This window comes from Malaclemys terrapin, chromosome 1 (genome assembly GCF_027887155.1).
Source record: "Malaclemys terrapin pileata isolate rMalTer1 chromosome 1, rMalTer1.hap1, whole genome shotgun sequence".
In the NCBI taxonomy this organism is placed as follows: Eukaryota; Metazoa; Chordata; order Testudines; family Emydidae; genus Malaclemys; species Malaclemys terrapin.
The window spans coordinates 100,256,611-100,276,576 of record NC_071505.1 but is presented as its reverse complement, the minus strand read 5'-3'; the positions used below and the strand labels follow the sequence as shown (position 1 = coordinate 100,276,576).

The 19,966-nt window shown below is 41.9% G+C and overlaps 1 protein-coding gene across 2 annotated transcripts in view; it reads right to left on the bottom strand.

The window, feature by feature from the left end:
* LOC128839879 (uncharacterized) overlaps window positions 1-19,966 on the bottom strand; it is a 225,220-nt gene that overhangs the window by 128,292 nt on the left and 76,962 nt on the right. For both annotated transcript variants that reach the window (XM_054033239.1, XM_054033247.1), the window contains exons 4-5: window positions 14,385-14,789; window positions 12,543-12,812 (exon numbers count right to left, since the gene is read on the bottom strand). In XM_054033239.1, the coding sequence (XP_053889214.1) occupies window positions 12,543-12,812; window positions 14,385-14,789 (675 nt within the window). The remainder of the gene's footprint in view (window positions 1-12,542; window positions 12,813-14,384; window positions 14,790-19,966) is intronic.

Here is a 19,966-nt window from a genome sequence, read left to right as displayed (position 1 = left end):
AGTGCTTTGGATGATAGATTAATATTCAAAATGATCTGTACAAACTGGAGAAATGGTCTGAGGTAAATAGGATGAAAATTAATAAAGGCAAATGCAAAGTACTCCAGTTAGGAAGTATCAACTGCACACATACAAAATGGGAAATGACTGCCTAGGAAGGAGTAATGCAGAAAGGGATCTGGGGGTTATAGTAGATCACAAGCTAAATCTGAGTCAACAGTGTTACACTGTTGCAAAAAAAGTGAACATCATTCTGGAATGCGTCAACAGCAGTGTTGTAAGCAAGACAAGAGAAGTAATTTTTCCGCTTTACTCTGAGCTGATAAGGCCTCAACTGGAGTATTGTGTCCAATTCTGGGCACCACATTTCAGGAAAGATGTGAATAAATTGGAGAAAGTCCAGAGGTGAGCAATGATAAATTATTAAAAGTCTACAAAACATGACTTTTAAGATTGAAGGGAAGATTGAAAAAATTGGGCTTGTTTAGTCTGGAGAAGAGAAGACTGAGGGGTGAGGGGGGGACACATGATAATAGTTTTCAAGTATATAAAAGGTTTTTACAAGGAGGAGGGTGAAAAATTGTTCTTCTTAACCTCTGAGGATAAGACAAGAAGCAATGGGCTTAAATTTCAGCAAGGGAGGTTTAGGTTGGACATTAGGAACTGTAAGGGTAGTTAAGCACCAGAACAAATTGCCTAGGAAAGTTGTGGAATCTCCATTATTGCAGGTTTTTAATAGCAGTTTAGACAAACACCTGCAGGAATTATCTAGTTAATATTTAGTCCTGCCTTGAATGCAGGGTATTGGACTAGATGACCTATGGTGGTCCCTTCCAGTCCTACACGTCTATGATTCTATGATTGTATAATTTACAACAGCTGAGAATCCAAGCCCTGGTGTTCCCTTTAGGCCATCATAGAGTGATCAGAGTCATGAAGCTCATGTATATAATGGCCTAACAGAACAACGAATCTGCAAACACTTGAAATTAGGGGAAGTTCAGATTCAAATCTGATTCCAGAAGATTTGCAACTTGGACCCATCTCTAACAAGAGTTATAGGTGGCGAGCATAACAATATATAGGATATAGATACCTATAGATAAGTTAACCTTACAGCTTTCTTAATATTTTGATGTTTAGGCTGAAATTTGATGTGTTTGCTCTAAATCAGAGTGAACTTTTCCTGAAAGATTAATCAAAAATGGTAGCACCACTGCCAAATATTTGCAAGGCCATTTTTTAGTTAAGAAATATTTTCTGACTTTTTTTGACCAGTTCTATCATCTCAGTAGAAGCCACTTGAAACGTAAAATTTAGTAGGGACATAGATCTGCTTTCCCTAGGTTTGGTAACAATCCAGTTTTATTTGGCCAAGTTATTTTCTTCACAAACATGAACCAGATTGTATTAAACAATTAAAAATAATGATCTCCCAATGTTACACCTGCACTGAGCAGCTCTACATATAAAGCCTGAGTGAAAAGTTCCACTGAACATGCCTCGTATACTGCACACCCTTCAAATACTGCTCTGAATATAGAATTCTTTATTTCTTCAGGGACTTTTTATGGCAATCATCACTATAGGATCTGAGTACTTTACAGACATTCATTAATTTATCTTCATAACATCCTTGTGAGATAGAGTGGCATTTTCATCTCCATTTTACAGATGAACTGAAGCACAGAAAGATTAAAGTAAAAAATATTCACGGATTTGTGGGTGCCCAATCTGCGATGCCTATTGCTTGATTTTTCAGACTATATTATTTTATAGCACATTCAGAGCATGCCTCCCACAGATTTCAGTTGCAGCTGTGAGTGCTCAACACGTCTGCAAACCAGATGCAAGGGTCTCAAGCTGGGCACCCAGAAAATAAGGAACCCACCATTAATGACCACCTGTATAAAGTCTGGCTTTTGTGATATGCCTGCATCATCCAGGAACTCTTTGGCAGTAGCAGGGATAGAAGCCACTTCTCCAGGATGGCATTCAACTACATTAACCCTGAGACTTGTCCTGTCTCTTCCTACAGTCGTCTGCCTCATTCTCCCTACTTCTGCAATAAATGAGGCTGGGGTTCTGCAGACCACAGCTTCTTTCACTTCACAGACGTCACTCATTCCCAGAACACAGTCTCCCCGAGGATTGAATGAAGAGGGGGCCTGTGGAAAAACAGTACGTGATCATATAATAAAAGACTATGCCATAATATATGCATACAAGGGGGCTGAATTAAGATTGTACAGACAACTATAATTCTGGCATTTCCTAAATTTTAAATGCACAATTTTGTAACCTTAACATTCTTTCAATTTAGTTTTTTGTCTGTAATTACATAGACGTTGGTTAAAAAAGCAAACAAAAGAATAGAAATATCATTATATGGAATCATATTGACTCCCATCTGCATTATCAACAGGGTTGGAACTATCAGATCCATAGCACAGGCCTCTACCACTTGAGCTATCAGGGTAGCCAATAGCAGTAGTAGATTGTAAGCTTCTGTGTGGATCCGCCATTTTACCAGTGGGTTTCAAAGGTACATGCTGACAGCAGAGGAATGTTGAACTTTGGGAATCATAGGTTCATTTCCATTTTCTTAGGGGTGGGTGTTCTAGTGTTTACAAACATCTCTTCACTTCTCTCTCCATTTAGTTCTCCTATCCCCGCCAGCCTCTTCCTGTCCTAGTCTTCTTCCGTAGACAACCCTGTCCCTGTCCCAGCCTTCCTCTTCCACCTCTTGTCTCAGTCTCTCCTGGCCCCAAGCTCCTCACCCCTCTGCATTCCAATCAGGCTGCTTGCTTCCTTCCTTCTCCTCCATGGAGTCTGGGCATCAGCAGTGGGGGCACTTTGCCTACAGGACACAGTCTCCCTGCTTTTAGTTTTGGTGCCTGGTGCCACGGTGGCCTTTGGCAGCCAAAAGGCATCACTGTAGGGAAAGTTTTGCTCATCCCTGGAGCTCCTGGGATGGAGCATGCTCAGTCACTGTGTCAGGACAGCACACGCACAGCCTCATCAGCACACATACACTGTGTAGGGATGGAGTGTGCTCAGTGCAGATAGAATCTCTGGAGAATTTAGATGATGAAGTCTAACAAACCTCTAATGAATGTATGGAAAGTATGGTTTTCATAGTTTATGAAAGTTTGTCAAAAGTTGGGCATATTTGCATAAGACTAGCAAAGGGCACTTTCTTGATACCAGGGTGACACTCTCTGCCAAATTTCATATCCATGCTCCAAAGTAGAAACACTAGAACTTCTCAGTGCAAAACCTGTGTGGATTTTTAACAAAGGCAAAACAACATATTTTGTTCCCCCCTTCTGTTCTCAGAAACTGCCAGAACATATTTGCTGAAACTTCCCAAAAAATTCAGCCTGAGGCAGACACCCAGAAGGAAAATTTCAGCCTTAATGATTAAAACTTGGCTAAGTTATAAGCAACTGAAAAGAGGGTTTTAAAATAGAAAGTGTTAGGCAACCTTAACTATAGACATTGCTACCAGCACCGTAACTGGCATAAACTGAAAATATACTGACATGTACAAACACTACATTTCCTAATAATTTTTAAATGCATTAAGTTGTGGTTAGCAATTAGCTCTTGCTGTGATTGCTAGAGCTGTTTGAATATTGCAAAAATTTTGAGCCAACTTTTCTGTTGGTGTAACTCCATTGAAGACAAGCAAGGAATTCAGCTCATTGTTTGCAAAAATTCATTTGAAATATTAGTGGCTATTCACTTTGACCATGGTCATGCCCCACTTTCATTCACTATTCATATATAAGTCTGCACAAATGTGAGGAAGGACAGCCATGCTCCAGTGAATACCTATATTCACATACGAATAAGTACACAAGCATGAATAATGAATAGCTAAGAATCAGAGTGAACAATTCATAGACAATACAGACTGAAGTTTGTTTGCGCAAACTATTAAAATACTTTTCGGTAATGAATAAATTCATAAAAATCACAAGTCTGTTCATGAATGACTCATGAAAAGAAATGCTAAATTCATCTGACAACTTATCTGCAATAAATCATTTAACCAGCTATAGGGATTGTACACTTTATAAATATCTCAACAGAATTCTTTTTTAAAAAGTGTTTACATAAACATGGGCTCTGTTAGAAGCAGGTTTTTTTTAGTACTATTGCTCTATCAGGGTTCCCCCCTCTCCCCATCACCATAATGAATCAATTTCCTGTGTGACCTCACAGTCATATCTGCTACCTTACTGATCAAAGTTTGTTTATTACCATTAGCATGGCAGAACCAATACAGCTGGGAGATTAAGCAAGCTTCATCCTGTTTCATGAATCAAGAAAATGGCTAGCTAAATTCTAATTTCAGAATCTCTATGAAGAGGATAATCTAATAGGCAATGAGAACACAGCTTGACTTACAAATCTCAGTCCAAGTTAGCTGTGATGACAGTCAGAAAAATAATCTTTTAATTTACAAACTGACCGTATTTTATGAGGGAGCAAGAAAAGGCAGAGAGAGAGGATATGCATGGATATAATTTTTTGCAGAACTTTTTTTTTTAAGTGTTCTCTCTACAATTAGTGATAGGCAAATTGATCTGATTAAGAAAAAGATTCCCCTAATTCAGGCTGATTGATGTAGTTGAGGTGATATATTCACCTTAACTTGAAACAATTGAGTGGATGGCACAGATTCAAAGAGCAGAAGTCATATCTTCTTGAGCATTAAGACTTCAAGGAGCCCATAACTACTTGATCTTTGGCCTGAGGCTAGAGTTCACCTTGAAAAATCTAGTAATAAAGAGAAAGAGGCCTTATGGGACTACTTATTTTTCTCCAGTCCCTGTGGCTGAAATAGATACTTTTTTGAGCCCTAGCTATTTTCCCTAATCCCTCCGTAAAAATCTATACAGTGTAACTGAGGGTTTCTAGGGAATTGCCCCCTTTCTCATCACAGTAGTGGAAAATCTCTTCCTATATCTTGTAATAAACACTAAATATTACTCAGAGCCTTTATATGGCAGTTACAAATACCTCCAGACACTAGTTCCTCTCATATACTAAAACGTGAAACTTGACAGGAAGCATAGGATCAGAGAAAATGTTACTGGCAACATACTTTAGGAGGCTAGCAAGAGCAGGCAAGGGGGCTTAAAGAACAAACTAGATCAGGGGTAGGCAACCTATGGCACGTGTGCCGAAGGCGGCACGTGAGCCAATTTTCAGTGACACTCACATTGCCCGGGTCCTGGCCACCAGTCCGGGGGGCTCTGCATTTTAATTTAATTTTAAATGAAGCTTCTTAAACATTTTAAAAACCTTATTTACTTTACATACAACAATAGTTTATATATTATAGACTTATAGAAAGAGACCGTCTAAAATGTTAAAATGTATTACTGGCATGAGAAACCTTAAATCAAAGTGAATAAATGAAGACTCGGCACACCACTTCTGAAAGGTTGCCGACCCCTGAACTAGATGCTATTTAATGCACTACTGGAAGGCACTCAGATACTACTGTATTAGGGAGGTATAAGAATCTATATAGAATAGAACAGTATAAGTTTATCTTGGCTTCTTCTAGAGGCTTTGAGACCTTGGAGAGAGGAAGAAATAAATACCATGAGTGGACATTGTCCAGAGAAACAGCAAACATCTATCACCAAGGACTTCAGTTTCTAAACCCTTCTTGGTATTTAGATGATCTTTTATGGCTAATTTTGTGTTAAAGGTTTCTACAAATTCAAGCCCATTAGCGGTTTAATAAAAAAAAATTCTGATTCATATAAAATCATTAAAATGTAGGCAAAAATAAATCCTTCATGAACAAATGATGAAATTTCCCTGAAAAAAAAACCAAACACATTTCACCTGAAGGAAAATTTGGGGATATTTATTATTTTTACCATGGAAAAATGCTACCTAGTTCACAGCTGAAATGGAAAAAAATTCTGGCCTGGATCAAGATTATAGATAGATAGATAGCGAGAGAGAGGGGGGGGGGCTGTCAAGCGATTAAAAAAATTAATCGCGATTCATCACACAATTAATCGCACTGTTAAACAATAATAGAATACCATTTATTTAAATATTTTTGGATGTTTTCTACATTTTCAAATAAATCAATTTCAATTATAACACAGAATACAAAGTATACAGTTCTCCCTTTATATTTATTTTTTATTACAAATATTTACACTGTAAAAAAACAAAAGAAATAGTGTTTTTCAATTCACCTAATACAAGTACTGTAGCGCAATCTCTTTATCATGAAAGTTGAACTTATAAATGTAGAATTATGTACAAAAAAAATACTGCATTCAAAAATAAAACAATATAAAATTTTAGCGCCTGCAAGTCCACTCAGTCCTATTTCTTGTTCAGCCAATCACTCAGACAAACAAAGTTTGTCTACATTTGCAGGAGATAATGCTGCCAGCTTCTTGTTCACAATGTCACCTGAAAGTGGGAACAGGTGTTCACATGGCACTGTGGTAGCCGGTGTTGCAAGATATTTACCTGCCAGATGCACTAACGATTCATATGTCCCTTTATGCTTCAACCACCATTCCAGAAGACATGCATCCATGCTGATGATGGGTTCTGCATGATAACAATCCAAAGCAATGCAGACCAATGCATGTTCATTTTCATCATCTGAGTCAGGTGCCACCAGCAGAAGGTTGATATTCTTTTTTAGTGGTTCGGGTTCTGTGGTTTCTGCATCACAGTGTTGCTCTTTTGAGACTTCTGAAAGCAAGCTCCACACCTCATCCCTCTCAGATTTTGGATGGCACTTCAGATTCTTAAACCTTGGGTCAAGTGCTGTAGCTATCTTTAGAAATCTCATATTGGTACCTTCTTTGCATTTTGTCAAATCTGCAGCAAAAGTGTTCTTAAAATGAACATATGCTGAATCATCATCTGAGACTGCTATAACATGAAATATGTGGCAGAATGCTGGTAAAATAGAGCCAGAGTATTACCATTCTCCCCCAAGGTGTTCAGTCACAAATTTAATTAACACATTATTTTTTTAATGAGCATCATCAGCATGGAAGCATGTCCTCTGGAATGGTGGCCGAAGCATGAAGGGGCATATGAATGTTTAGCATATCTGGCACATAAATACCTTGCAATGCCGGCTACAAAAGTCCCATGTAAACTCCTGTTCTCACTTTCTGATGACATTGTAAATAAGAAGCGGGCAGCATTATCTCCTGCAAATTATTAGCTTATTTCCCAGTCCTCTAAATGTTCTGTCTCTCTCTTTCTCTCTCCTGGTCTTCCAATTGGCCTGCATGTTTTGAATTACTGGGAGACAGACCACTTTTCATATTCTCTTACAGGTCTCTGCCCTATGCATTAGGCATGGTCTTGTCACTTGTCATCAAATCCAATGGGACTTTTACTTGAGTACGAATATTAGGGGGTGGTCTATTATTTTGGCTGTAGAAGAGCAGACAAAGTGCAGCCCAAAGTTTCTTTGACAAACTGACTGGACTACAAAACCTACTAGTGGTTCTTTCCAATCCAAATAACATTATTAATTTGTGACCAAAACAGATGCTGCTGTCTATTCTAATTAACTAGGATGTCCAAGAGTGTGTGTCATTTCCCCTGTATACACAAAGTGCCAAAGGGAAATCAAGGACAATTTAAATCCAGATATACAGCTTAATCTGTATATGCACCCAAGACTACACGATAGACACGTTTTATAAATCTAACATAAGGTACTGAGATGAACTTCTAAGAAGAGCAAGCATCTTTATCAGAATGACTTTGACTACTGGTGTTATCTTCAATGTGGATCACATTGTCCTTGGTTAATATTCTGAAAAGAAGTAATTGAAGATGATTTTATAAATGGAAACTTGCATGAAATTTTGTCAAAATCTCAAATTTTGATGAAAGAAGGTCAAGATTTTCAAGAAAAAATAATCCATTCTCCCCCGCCCCCTCTTTTTCAACTAGCTCTTGAAGTAATTGAGTCACGATGGAGATGGAAAAACACATGGATGCTACTGATGCTCTTGTTCAAGCAATGGAGCAACAAGCCAAGAGAGACCTAAGATAACAGAATCATAGAAATGTAAGACTGAAATGAGAGAGACCTCAGCTGGTCACCTATTCCAGCCCCCTCTCCTGCCATGCTGAGACAGGCTTATGTATACCCAGACAATAATCCCTGAGAGATTTTTGTCTAACCTGTTCTTAAAAACCTTCAATGACAGGGATTCCACAACTAGAAAAAGAAAGGAACAGACCGATGGTTATATAGCCAGGGATACATTTAGCTACTTGAACTGTGGGATCAGATGTAAATTGTAGTTAGATTATTATTTGTATTGCTATAGCATCTAGAGGTCACAACTGAGATCAGGGCCCCATTGTATCAGCACTATATAAATCGGGGATCGGCAACCGTTGTCACGCGGCTTGCCAGGGTAAGCCCCCTGGCGGGCCGGGCTGGTTTGTTTACCTGCCACGTCCGCAGGTTCGGCCGATCCCAGCTCCCACTGGCCGCAGTTCACCATCCCAGGCCAATGGGGGCTGCAGGAAGCGGCAGCCAGCACATCCCTCAGCCCGTGCCACTTCTTACTATTATAATCAATGTTTTTTAAGCTGCTGACTAGTCCCATTTCAAAGAGGAGTAGATCAAAGTGCATTAACTGTTAATATGCGTCAGAAGGGTCCATGTGGACAATCCGTGCACAGCAGATTCACACCCTAGCTTGGTGTGTACTAACTGTGATTTTGCCAACGAATTTTTTGTGATATTGCAGTGTGCATTTTGATAGGCGTATCTGATTCAGAAAACACAGAAATGTGTTGGTGGATGTACTAACCATATTTGTTTGGTTTGGTTTTAATGTATTTTGGCATCATTAATGTAATGCAGAGGTGGCCAAACCATGGCTTGCAAGCTGCATGCAGCTCTTTTACAGTTTAAATGTGGCTCATGGAGCCCCCCCACCTCCATCCCATTCTCCATCTATGAGACTGGGGTCAGGGGGAGCTCAGGGCTTCTGCCCTGCGGCAGGTTGGTGATGTTAAGGGAGGGGAGTCTTGGGCCTTCAGCCCTGTTGGAGGTGCCTGCTGGAGCTAGGGGCTTCAGCAGAAGTGGGGCTGAAGCCCTGAGGCCTGGCTGGTGCACCCCACAGGGCAGAAACTCCAAGCCCTGGCAGGCATGCCCAGTTGGGCTGAAGCCCCAAATCCTGGCACACCAAGCTCTTGAACTTCTGAAGATCATGCATGCTCAGAGGGTCAGTAAGTTTGGCCACCCCAATGTAATGCATTAGAAAATTATTTTTACCACTTTAACTTATAGAAGTGTACCAATGGCAGCATTCATATGGTGGGTTAGGGAATCCTGTCTCTCCCATCACTTTCAGCAATGATGGTCCTGCCTTTATCAGGTTTTTCCCTTTATATTCTGTGAAAACTGGAAGGTATAGAAATATTGAAATTATTAATTATTATTATTATTATTAAAATAAAATTCTAAAATATTTTGTGAAGCTGGCATAAATGTCTAAAATTTTCATGAAAACATAGAATTTCTCCATGTTCTCTGATTCCTAATTTCTGTCACTTACAATCACATTGTGAATTTTCAAATGTTAGGAATAATTTTAAATAATCTGTTCCCCTCTCCCCCCCGAGGGTTTTGGTAGCATACTAAGAAAAGAAAAGAAAAGAAAAAGTGCAACTAGAGTTAGAAGCAGGACTATTTTATGTACATTACCCAACAGATATTCTCCCTCTGTGTAATCCTGTCACATTTGTTTAATTACAAAAATAAGTTTTTTAAGACTTCTTACTTCCATCAGCTTTGCAGAGCTAATAGCTGCACTGCATCGTTAAGTGGGGGGAGGGGAGGCTGTTGTCCAGCTTGCTGAAGGAGAAGGAACAGTGTTACGGGTGGGAGTGGGGAGAGGTGCTCAGAAGCTGCTGCAAAAGGGAATGGGTCTGCGTGGGGTTGCTGACACATCCCTTGGGACCGGAAGGGCTGAGGAGTTTAAAAGGGGTAAGCCTGGCTGGGAGAACCCCTTTTGCCCAGGAGTAGGGGAAGCAGCACTTGGTGTGGCAAAATACCAGATTTGGTCAGGACCTGCTGTGAGCATCACACTAGCTCCTCCTTTTTAGGGGGGCTGGGAAGGAATTTTTCCCTCACTACCCAATTAGCCTAGGTGGAGTGTGTGGGGGGGTTGTCTTCCCCACAGCAGGTTCAGGGAGGGCCTTGTTATGTTGAGTAGGGAAGGGAGTTAAGCTAGAATATCACAACTCATTCAGTAAGTGTGGGGTGGCTGTCCAGTGCAGGTAGGATAGGATAGGGAGGATATACAGTGACCGGATAAATGGCATGGTAAAGGACTTAAAAGAGCAGAACAGGAGGATGACTAACATGGCGGGAGTCAACACCCTTTTTTATAGCCCACCTTAACCTTCGTTCGAGGTAGGGATGATAAGGTCCCAGCAATGTATTGGCTGGGGGACCTGGACAGAAAATGTGGGGGCTGGCGTAAGCCTCCCCTCCCCACGTACCTGCACTGTACACTTTTATCTGCCGGGTAGTCCCAGACATCTAATAATATAGTTGCAGCCTGATTAAAACATATCAAGGTTTCCTGTCCTTCTTTCCATATAGCCGGACAATGCTGGCTCTTTTCTGGCTCGTACATCAACAAAACAGTTAACTAAGTTCTGATTGCAGAACCTTAATTACGGGTGGTAATGCACGATTAGCCAGGAAGAACACTGCTTGACTTCGAGACCGCAGGCTACATTTGGAAGTGGTGGTTAGAAAAGATCATCCTTTTACTCATCTTGATATAGAACATTCAGAGGTAAACCTGGAATTCTAGAGTAATTTTGAAGTGTTTGTCTGTACTTCAAATTTGTCACCTTTTCCTACTTTAATAACTGATTGAAAGATATGCTGTTATTTATCAATATATAAGAAAAATGCACTGGTGACACTCATTTTTCTTTCCAAGAAAAATGATATGATGTTCAATCTTGCACACCATGTCATATCAACTCACAGTTACTGGAAGCCATTATTTCCATAGGAAACCATGGCAACCAGCATTTACAGTATGTACCTCCTGCTGTAACAATTGCCATAGCTCAGGGCCTAAGAATGGTGCATGGATGTGCAGTGACATTTTTTAAATGTGGACTACATAGGACAATGAACACCAACAAAAATCAGCTGAACTATAGTGCAGAATATTAGAGGCTTAAATGTATCAGTGCCAACGCCTAGAATGATGCACTGTAATACAGTTGCAGTGACTTACTTTTTGTTTTGGGCCTTGCATTGTTCCCTGATAAACACAGAAGGTAGCCTGTCTATATATCATATAATATATATTACTACTGTAGCCATAAAACATGTCAAAATGCAACCTCCATTGCCAGATAGAAACAATTTGACTTTCTCTGAATGAATCATAGCCTAGATGTAAGTGACTACTTACAATATCAAGTAACTTGAGCACCATACTGGACTTAGACACGCACATGTAAGTCTTTCTACTTTCTCCCAAATATCAAGATCCCAACAGATCAAAAAGAGCAAAGTACGATGCACAGAAATCAAATACATCTCGTAAATGTTCTCCATAGAGCTAGGTTGATTTATTAGAGGCTACTGTATCCTAGAAATTACCTACAAATTAAACTGCTGTTTAAGGACAATCTGAGTTTGTTGCTATCATATACTACATGGCATACAATGAATTGTAGTGAGTCTCCAATTAATTAGAGTTTCTTTCACCATAAATTGTCATACGGGTTTAGATTCAAGGATTTTAAGGCCAGTGAGGACCATTGCAATCATCTTTGACCACAGTGATCATTGTTTCTCAGTGCATAAAGCAAAAGGCTTTAGACTTAATTTAATTATGAGTTACGCAACAACACACAGAGGAAACTCACTGAAATAGCATCTAATTGAGTTCAATATTTCATTTCCCTTCACTTCATTCCTGCATCATTAACATTTGATCATACTGTATTTTGTGGCATTTAGTTTCATTTAAAACAGTAACCTTCAAAATGAAGATGATTATTTAAAAAAAGAAACATTTAAGCTAAAAGATGGGAGTTCTCCTTGGCAAAAGAAAAAGGCTTTATATTTAAAAAAAAAAAAAAAACACGTTGCAAAGTGGCACGCGATATACCAGATTCCTATTGTGAAGCTCAAATTCTTCACAACACTGGGAGACATCACAGAACAAAAAAATACTATTAGAGCTGTTTCAAAAGGAACATTTTTGGCTAGGATAGAGACTTTTGACATTATTTATTAGGTTTAAAAATGCTTCACAAAAGCCTAACAATGGTCCTGTGGAAACCACTACATCTGAGGCACTTTCTGTTGTTATGTGCAGGCATTGATTTGAAGATGGCCAGCATTCGTGGAACAATTCCCTCACAGCAGTCAATGCAAGTGAGCATTCATACACATACAAGCAAAAGCCTGTGAACAAACCATATGGAAACAGGGGAAAAAATAAACATTTATTAACCTCTTTGTGGGGAGATCGGTGGAAGAACAGGCCAGTGGTGCAGGAGACGGTCATGCCAAATTTCCACGAAAGAAGGTGTTTGCCCTGAGCATTTTTTCACAGAATATGATGAAGCCTGGAGAATGTTTGCAGTGCCATGGTAACTGGAACTGTTCAGACTGGGGCTCAGAAAGCCACTGCAGTAACCACTTGCCACCAGTAGAGAGCTTGTATCCAGAATGGGTTGGTAGGAGGTTTGGCTACTGCTACTGGCTGCTTCAAGTTCTGTGTCTGAGGAAGCCATTGCAGACATGGAAAAAGAGAAAGAGTGAATCTGAGAAAGAGGTGTGCTGGTTGCACTGGAGAGTTTTCTAGAAAAATCTGTAAAATAGATATTTTGTTAAGTATCTGTGCAAACAGATACCGAAACACACTGCTATTTCCTGGGTGCATATGTATTTTATATGACTCTCACTATATATACATAAAATATACATAGAATAAATTTTATCAGCAAGGGGCACATCACTCATGAGTAAGGCTACGTTTTAGTCACGGGTATTTTTAGTAAATGTCATGGACAGGTCACGGGCAGTAAACAAAAATTCACCGCCCATGACGTGTACTATATACCCCTGACTAAATCTTGGGGGGGGTGGGGCAGCCTGGGGTGTGCCATCGGTGCTCAGAGGGGTGGCCCGGAGGTGCCACGAATGCTCTGGGGGGAGCAGCCCAGGACCCCCACTGGTTGGCGGGGTTGGCAGGCTCCTTACCCTAACCAGGCTCTGCGGGGCTCACTGGAAGCAAAGATATGTGTCCCTCCCTCAGCTCCTAGACGGTCTGCATGCTGCCTCTGCCCCGAGCATCAGCTCCACAGCTCCCATTAGCCGGAAACTGTGGCCAATGGGAGCTGCAGGGGTGGTGCCTGCAGGCGGAGGCAGCGCGTGGTCTCCGCCTAGGAACTGAGGGAGGTGGATGTCACTGCTTCCTGGGAGCCCCCTGGGGTAAGCACTGCCAGAGCCCTCACCCCCTCCTGTGCCCAAGCCCTGAGCCCCCTCCCACCCAAAACTCCTGCTGGCAGGGAGAGGCTGTGGAACGAGACTGCCCCAGCAGCGGCCGGTGTGGCGGGCCCAGGGGCTTCCCGAGCTGCACCGGCAGCCCCCAGGCCAGCCGCACCGGCCACTGCAAAAGTCACAACGGTCCCAGAAAGTCACAAAATCCTTGACTTCTGTGACCTCTGTGACAAACTCGCAGCCTTACTCATGTGTGACAAAGACACAAATGATCTCTGCAAGTCATCCCAAGTGAGTGCTGATAAAGTCTTTGTACCATGTGACCCCTAAAATGGTTTATCCATCCTCAGCAAGGTTTGAAACACCATCCCCCTTAGATTGGATATGTTCATCAGTGACCCAGTGGGGTTACTTTAGTGAATAAGCATCCTTCACTGGGAGTCAGGGCTGCAGAATCAAGCCCTTTATTTTTGCAGTTTGATTTCTTTTCCTTGTCATTAGCCCTAACATACAGAAAACATGAGTATACTTAAGAATTTAATTTGATTCCTTATCAAGTTTCAAAGACAGGAGCGTTTAGCACTTCAAAGGCTCTTGGCGGGGGCAGGGGAGGAGTGAAAAATAAAAGAAGTTCAATATTGAATTATTTAATTTGCAACAGAAAATATGGTGACTCTTCAACTGGTTTTGGAAGCATGTTACACAGGCTAGTTGATTCAAACATTTCCTAATATATCATCTATCTACAGTACTAGTCCCTGTCTTGCTGAAGATTAGGCTAAAAGTAAAATGGAGTAAATGAATACCGGTAGAAAAATATGATAGCGACAGAAATTTATATAGTACATACCTGACCAGTCAGTTTCTCTCTCAAAGCTGAACAGTGTCTGGTTGCTCTTTATACTTGAAGTCGGCCTACTGAAATCTGAGGGAGTGTGTTCTGTTTCAGAAAGTAATGGAGAAACACTGTTCTGAAGCTTGTCTAACTCATCTAACTCTGTATCTTTGTCAATTTCTGTGTTAGTCCATAAGAGCTCAGGTTCTTCAGGTTCTTTTTTCTTTTCTTCTGGTGCAATAGTCTGTGCTAAAGGGGTCTCCTGGTTTCTAACTGATGGAGTAGGTGTGTGGACAACTGCCTCAGCCAGATCTTCCTCACTGGAAGCCAAACTTGGTGGAGGTAATTTTGGAACTTTATATTCACGGTGAATGGGTATATTTGTTTGCACAACCTGTTTCTGTCCTCTTCTAAAACAGACTGAAATGAAGAAAAAATAAGTTAAAATACATACATTAGTATTACATTTACCAAGCTGCAGCAGAATTAAGCCAGATGGATAATTAACTGTTTCTGCAGTGTTGCTCATGCTATTTGGTGATTTTCTTAAAGCCACAGACACTGGAATCAGGCTGCTACCTGAGAATCTCAGATTTCATTTTAAATAAAAAGTATGTTTCTAGCTCTTGCAGTTGTGGAGAAAACCCTCAGAACATGAATCTTGAACTCTCTAACACCAGAAGGCAAATAAAAAGAACACAAAATGTATTATTTTGAAAATTTTCATTATTTTTAAGCCACGCTCATGATTTTGGGCAGGGGCAGCTCTAGCTTTTTTGCTGCCCCAAGCGTGGCAGGCAGGCTGCCTTCGGTGGCATGCCCGCGGGAGGTCCCCAGTCCCGCGGATTTGGCGACATGCCTGAGGGAGGTCCGCTGAAGGCTGCCTGACTGCCACCCTCGCAGGGACCGGCAGGGCGTGCCCCGCGGCTTGCCGCCCCAGGCACGTGCTTGGAGCGCTGGTGCCTGGAGCCGCCACTGATTTTGGGTGGGGCCTGGCCTGACTCATGATTTCTTAATGCTTGGAGTTGGCCATACTCTGTACTTTGATTCTGAGGATCAAATTTTCAAAAACAGCCTCTAAATTTGTGATGCCAATTTTCAGCATGCAATCAAGTTGCATACACCAAATCCTGTGTGTGTGTGCACCAAGAGCACCTGCATACATAAATCAAGCAGTTGGATTTCTAGCTATCTTGGGTTTTTGCATGGTTACAGGTTGTTTTTAATTTTTCACATGAATTTGGTTGTTACTGACCAAAGAATTTAATTGGAGTCTTTCCATCGACTTTAACAGGCACTGGATCATGCCCTAAGTGAGACAGTGAATGGACAGCACAGAAAACTGCAGTCTTTTTATCCAGAAGGTAAATACAGCCCAGCCAATGGCAATGTAAGTTTTCTCACACTGCCTCAACACTGAGTTGGAGAAAACCCCCCCGCATTCAAAATCTTTAATAGATTAAATATACCTAGCTAATTTTAAAATGGCAGTACCATAATTACAATACTTAGGAAAAAAACAATAAGTCATAAATATTCATGATTATATTTAGAACTGCAAAAATTTAATATTTTCTTGGTGAATTCAAAAGTTATATATTTTATAACCCCGATATAGCAATGTATTTACACATGTACTTAAGTACCTTATTGAATCAGGGCCTAAAGCATTTAAACATGTGCTTAAAGTTAAACATGTGCTTAAGCATGTCTATTCCTATTCAGGACAGCATTTAGACCAGGGGTGGGCAAAATACAGCCCATCTAACATTTCTGTCCAGCCCGCCATGACTCCAGCGGTGCACTCAGGCAGGCTGCATGCATGCCATGGCCCCACGCCGCTCCCGGAAGCGGACGGCTGCTGCTCGCATGTCTCTGCATGCCTCTTGGGAGAAGGGGAACAGCAGATCACTGTGCGCTGCTCCCGCCCCCAGCTCTGTCCTCACAGCTCCCATGGGCCTGAAACTGGCCAATGGAGCTGTGGGGGTGGTGCTTATGGGCACGGACAGAAATGTGGGCACCTGGAGGCTGAATTTGAACAGCCAAAGAACAGGGCTATTATAGGGGCGCAGCGCGGGGCCATACGGATCAGGGATGCCTTAAGGCAGCAATTTGAAGCTCAAAGTCACTAATATTTGTTGCTATGCTTGAGAGTGCAGTGCTTGTAATGCTAGGAGGTGATTGTGAATGGTGCAGATGATGTACTATGAAGGTTTAAGAAAATTGCCTGTTGCTTTGCAGGGCTCTGTTTGCTTTCAGTTAATGGAATAAAGATTGCTTTCAAATCAAAACAACTCTTTTATTAAAAAACAACAACCAGAGGAGAGAGACAAAAAAAAAAACACATCAGCACTGTGGGAGATGGGGGAAGGGAGGGTCCCAGGAGGAGGTGGGGTCCTGGGGCAATTAAAGATTTGTGTATGTCCGGGTATCATATTCAACTTTCTCCTTTGGAATACAGTGCAGCGGGTACTGTACTTCAGCAGGGTTAAACTGCAGAGGGATGGATGTTGAGTGCAGTGGGTACTGGGAGTTCACAGGGCTGGACTGTGATGGGGCAGGATTGGAATGCGGCGGGTACAGACTGGAGCCAGGAGATTGATAAGAGTGCGTTGGTGGTGTCTGGGGGGCACATGGGAGAGTTTTGCAACAGCGGCTGTAGGGGAGGGCGGGTGCAGAGCTGCTCAGTTTGCAGTGCTAGTAGCACCTGGAGCGTGTCCACTTGGCGCTCCATAACGTTTAAGAACCACTCCATGGCTTCGTTCTGGCACGCTGAGTTCTCCTTTCGGTCCCTCTTCTTGTTGTCATGTCACTCCTTCAATTCCTGTTTTTCAGCCAAGGAGAGCCTCATAACCTCACGCAAAAAGTCCTTTTTAGGTCTTCAATGCCGCTTTCTAATTCTGCGCAGCCATTCAGCCGGTGATGACTAAGAGGGAGGCTGGGATCCAAAGGTCATATCTCTGAAGCCTTAATCATTACTGTCCCCACATTTTCCACGGGCTGTGTTCATTATGGAAGATATCTTGCTGCTGAGGGTGAGCAGCGAATTAAGGGAGGGTCTTCTCCAAGACTGCAGCTTTTGCCCTGGCCCTTATGCGGCTCACCTGTGTGCAGCAATGGTCCCCGCCAAGTGATAGCAGAGTGGCATGGGAAAGTTACCCTTAATGGGGCAAGAAACAAAGCAGCTCTGCGAAAGAACCTGTGGCAGCGGTTTGCCCAGTATCTCTATGGGAGTTTCGTGGAGATCTCTGAGGCAGATTCCCGTGAAGTGACGGAGTCAACATCCTGTTCCGCCGCTCAGACTAGGCATGTGGCGGTACACGCATCATACAGACACAAGCCTGCTTTCTGCAACCCTCCTGCCCTCAACAATCTGCTTCAGTGATTCCCAAAATCAAAGCCACTTACCAGGGGTCTCCTGTCCTGTTTGTGCTTCGCCAAGCTCTGACAGCTGTGATTGGTTAGCCTCCTCCGGGGTAGAAAAGAGCTCTTGGCAGCGTGCATCTCTGACCTCTGAGTCGTCCTCTGCCTCTGGGTCCACCTCCCCCTTCAGATCCTCATCCAATATTTCCTGCTCCTGGCTCGGTCCACTCTCAGCTGGCTCGTGAGCCACCAAAGTATCCACCATGGCCTTCGCAATGGAGGTGGGGTCACTGCCGAGTATAGCGTCCTGCTCTTTGTAGAACCAGCAGCTCATGGGCACAGCACCGGAGCGGCAATTTGCCTCCCTCGCCTTGTGGTAGGCATTCCGCAGCTCCTTCACTTTGACCCTGCACTGCAGTGTGTCCCGGTCATGGCCCCTTTCTGTCATGCATCATGAAATCTGTCTGTAGGTATCATCATTCCTACGGCTGGAGCGCAGCTGGGACTGGACAGCCTCCTCTTCCCAAATGCTGATGAGGTCCAGCAGCTCAGCATTGCTCCAAGTGGGGGATCGCAGGATTTGTGGAACAGGCAGGGCCACCTGGAAAGATGCGCTGAGACCACTGCACGCGTCACTGAGCAAACAGGAAGGGGACTTCCAAAATTTCCAAGGAATTTAAGGGGTGGGGCTCACGTTTGGTCACCTGAGTGCAGGGCAGCAGAGCCACTAAGTGGCTTGGCAGTGTGTACACCTCTGGAGTTACAGCGCAAAAAGCTGCTTTACTGCACAGAAACTTGCCAGTGTAGACAGGACCTATGTCACTAATAGAAAAACACCTTCTAAAAGCAATAGAGGTATTTGTCTAATTAAGTTATTAATTGCCATCAGCAGCCCAGAAATCTTCAGCCTTTAGGCACCCTACACTTTTTTTAATTGTTAGAGCATTCTTTAAGACAATAGTTATCTGTATGTTGATGTGCCAGACTTTGGAAACTAGTGGCATCCTGGATATTATATTAAGAGTCTAATCTTGCAAAGAACTGAATGCCCTCAACTCCCATTCAATTCAACAGGAGTTGAAGGAATGTGGGAATTCACTGGAGTTTTTCAGCTCTTTCCAGGATGAGGCTGTACTTATCTGATGGATTTTAGATTGAAACTGTACAGCTTGCTTGCAGCATTACTCATTAATAATAAAGCAGGTTTAAAATACTTATCTGGAGGAGCTGTCAAAAATGTTCCTACTGCAAATTAAAAATAACAAGAACAAAGCTCTAAAAATGGTGTGTCATAACCGAAGAAAAATATAAACATAAAAATGGAAACAAACACAAACACTTGGAAGCATATTAATTGTTAGCAATATGTCATGGATCTGTTCGTAATGTATTTTTGGAATTTGAATCACAATTGGTGTTAAAATGTATGTTCAAAATAAGCTTTTGGACGCAAGCACCTGTGAAGCGGTCAGCAAAATAAATGTGACAGCCCTATTCTTACAATAAAATGATTCACTATGTATAGAGCGAACATAACCATCTACGCTTGATTAATTAGGTTTGTAAGTATTGTTCAAGAACTAAACAATATTTCTAAAGATTTCAATAGTTCAAAGATTGCCCTATGGCCGTCTGGCTAATACATCTTCCAGCACACGCAGTTTACAAGCATTTTTCTTCCCAATATGTTGTCTTTGGTTGGTGCGACATTGTTTGAGTGCAGGTCTATTTGGGTCAAAGTGGTTTTCTTCACATCACAGCAGTGGTGCGGAGTACAGCACTTTGACCATACATCTTCCATGTCATTTCAATCAAAGGCACATGATGCTTCCTGGTGACCAATCAGGAATGGTCCAGCGTTCTAACAGAGGGTCATATTGGCAATCTACGCTTTCTTAATGACAGGCATTGTTCAAGACAAACAAAAGCATGGTCCTGAATATTAACATGTGGCCTTGTGTAAAGGTCAGCTGTATGTCACATTTATCATATTTCAAAAACAGGGGGGAAAGCATTTTACAAATTCTGTCAAAACCCGCTATTGTAAGAATAAATTTACAAAGCTGACAGCTGATGCAAACACAGCAAACTATTTTGAATTATTTGCTTTATGAAAACAACTTTGCAACCCTTTGAAGCTGCAGTAACAATTCTGAGAGTGAACTTAAGACAATGGATATGTTCCTTGCTTCTCGCTAATGGGGGTGTATTTTAATTATGTTGTCCAATTAAAA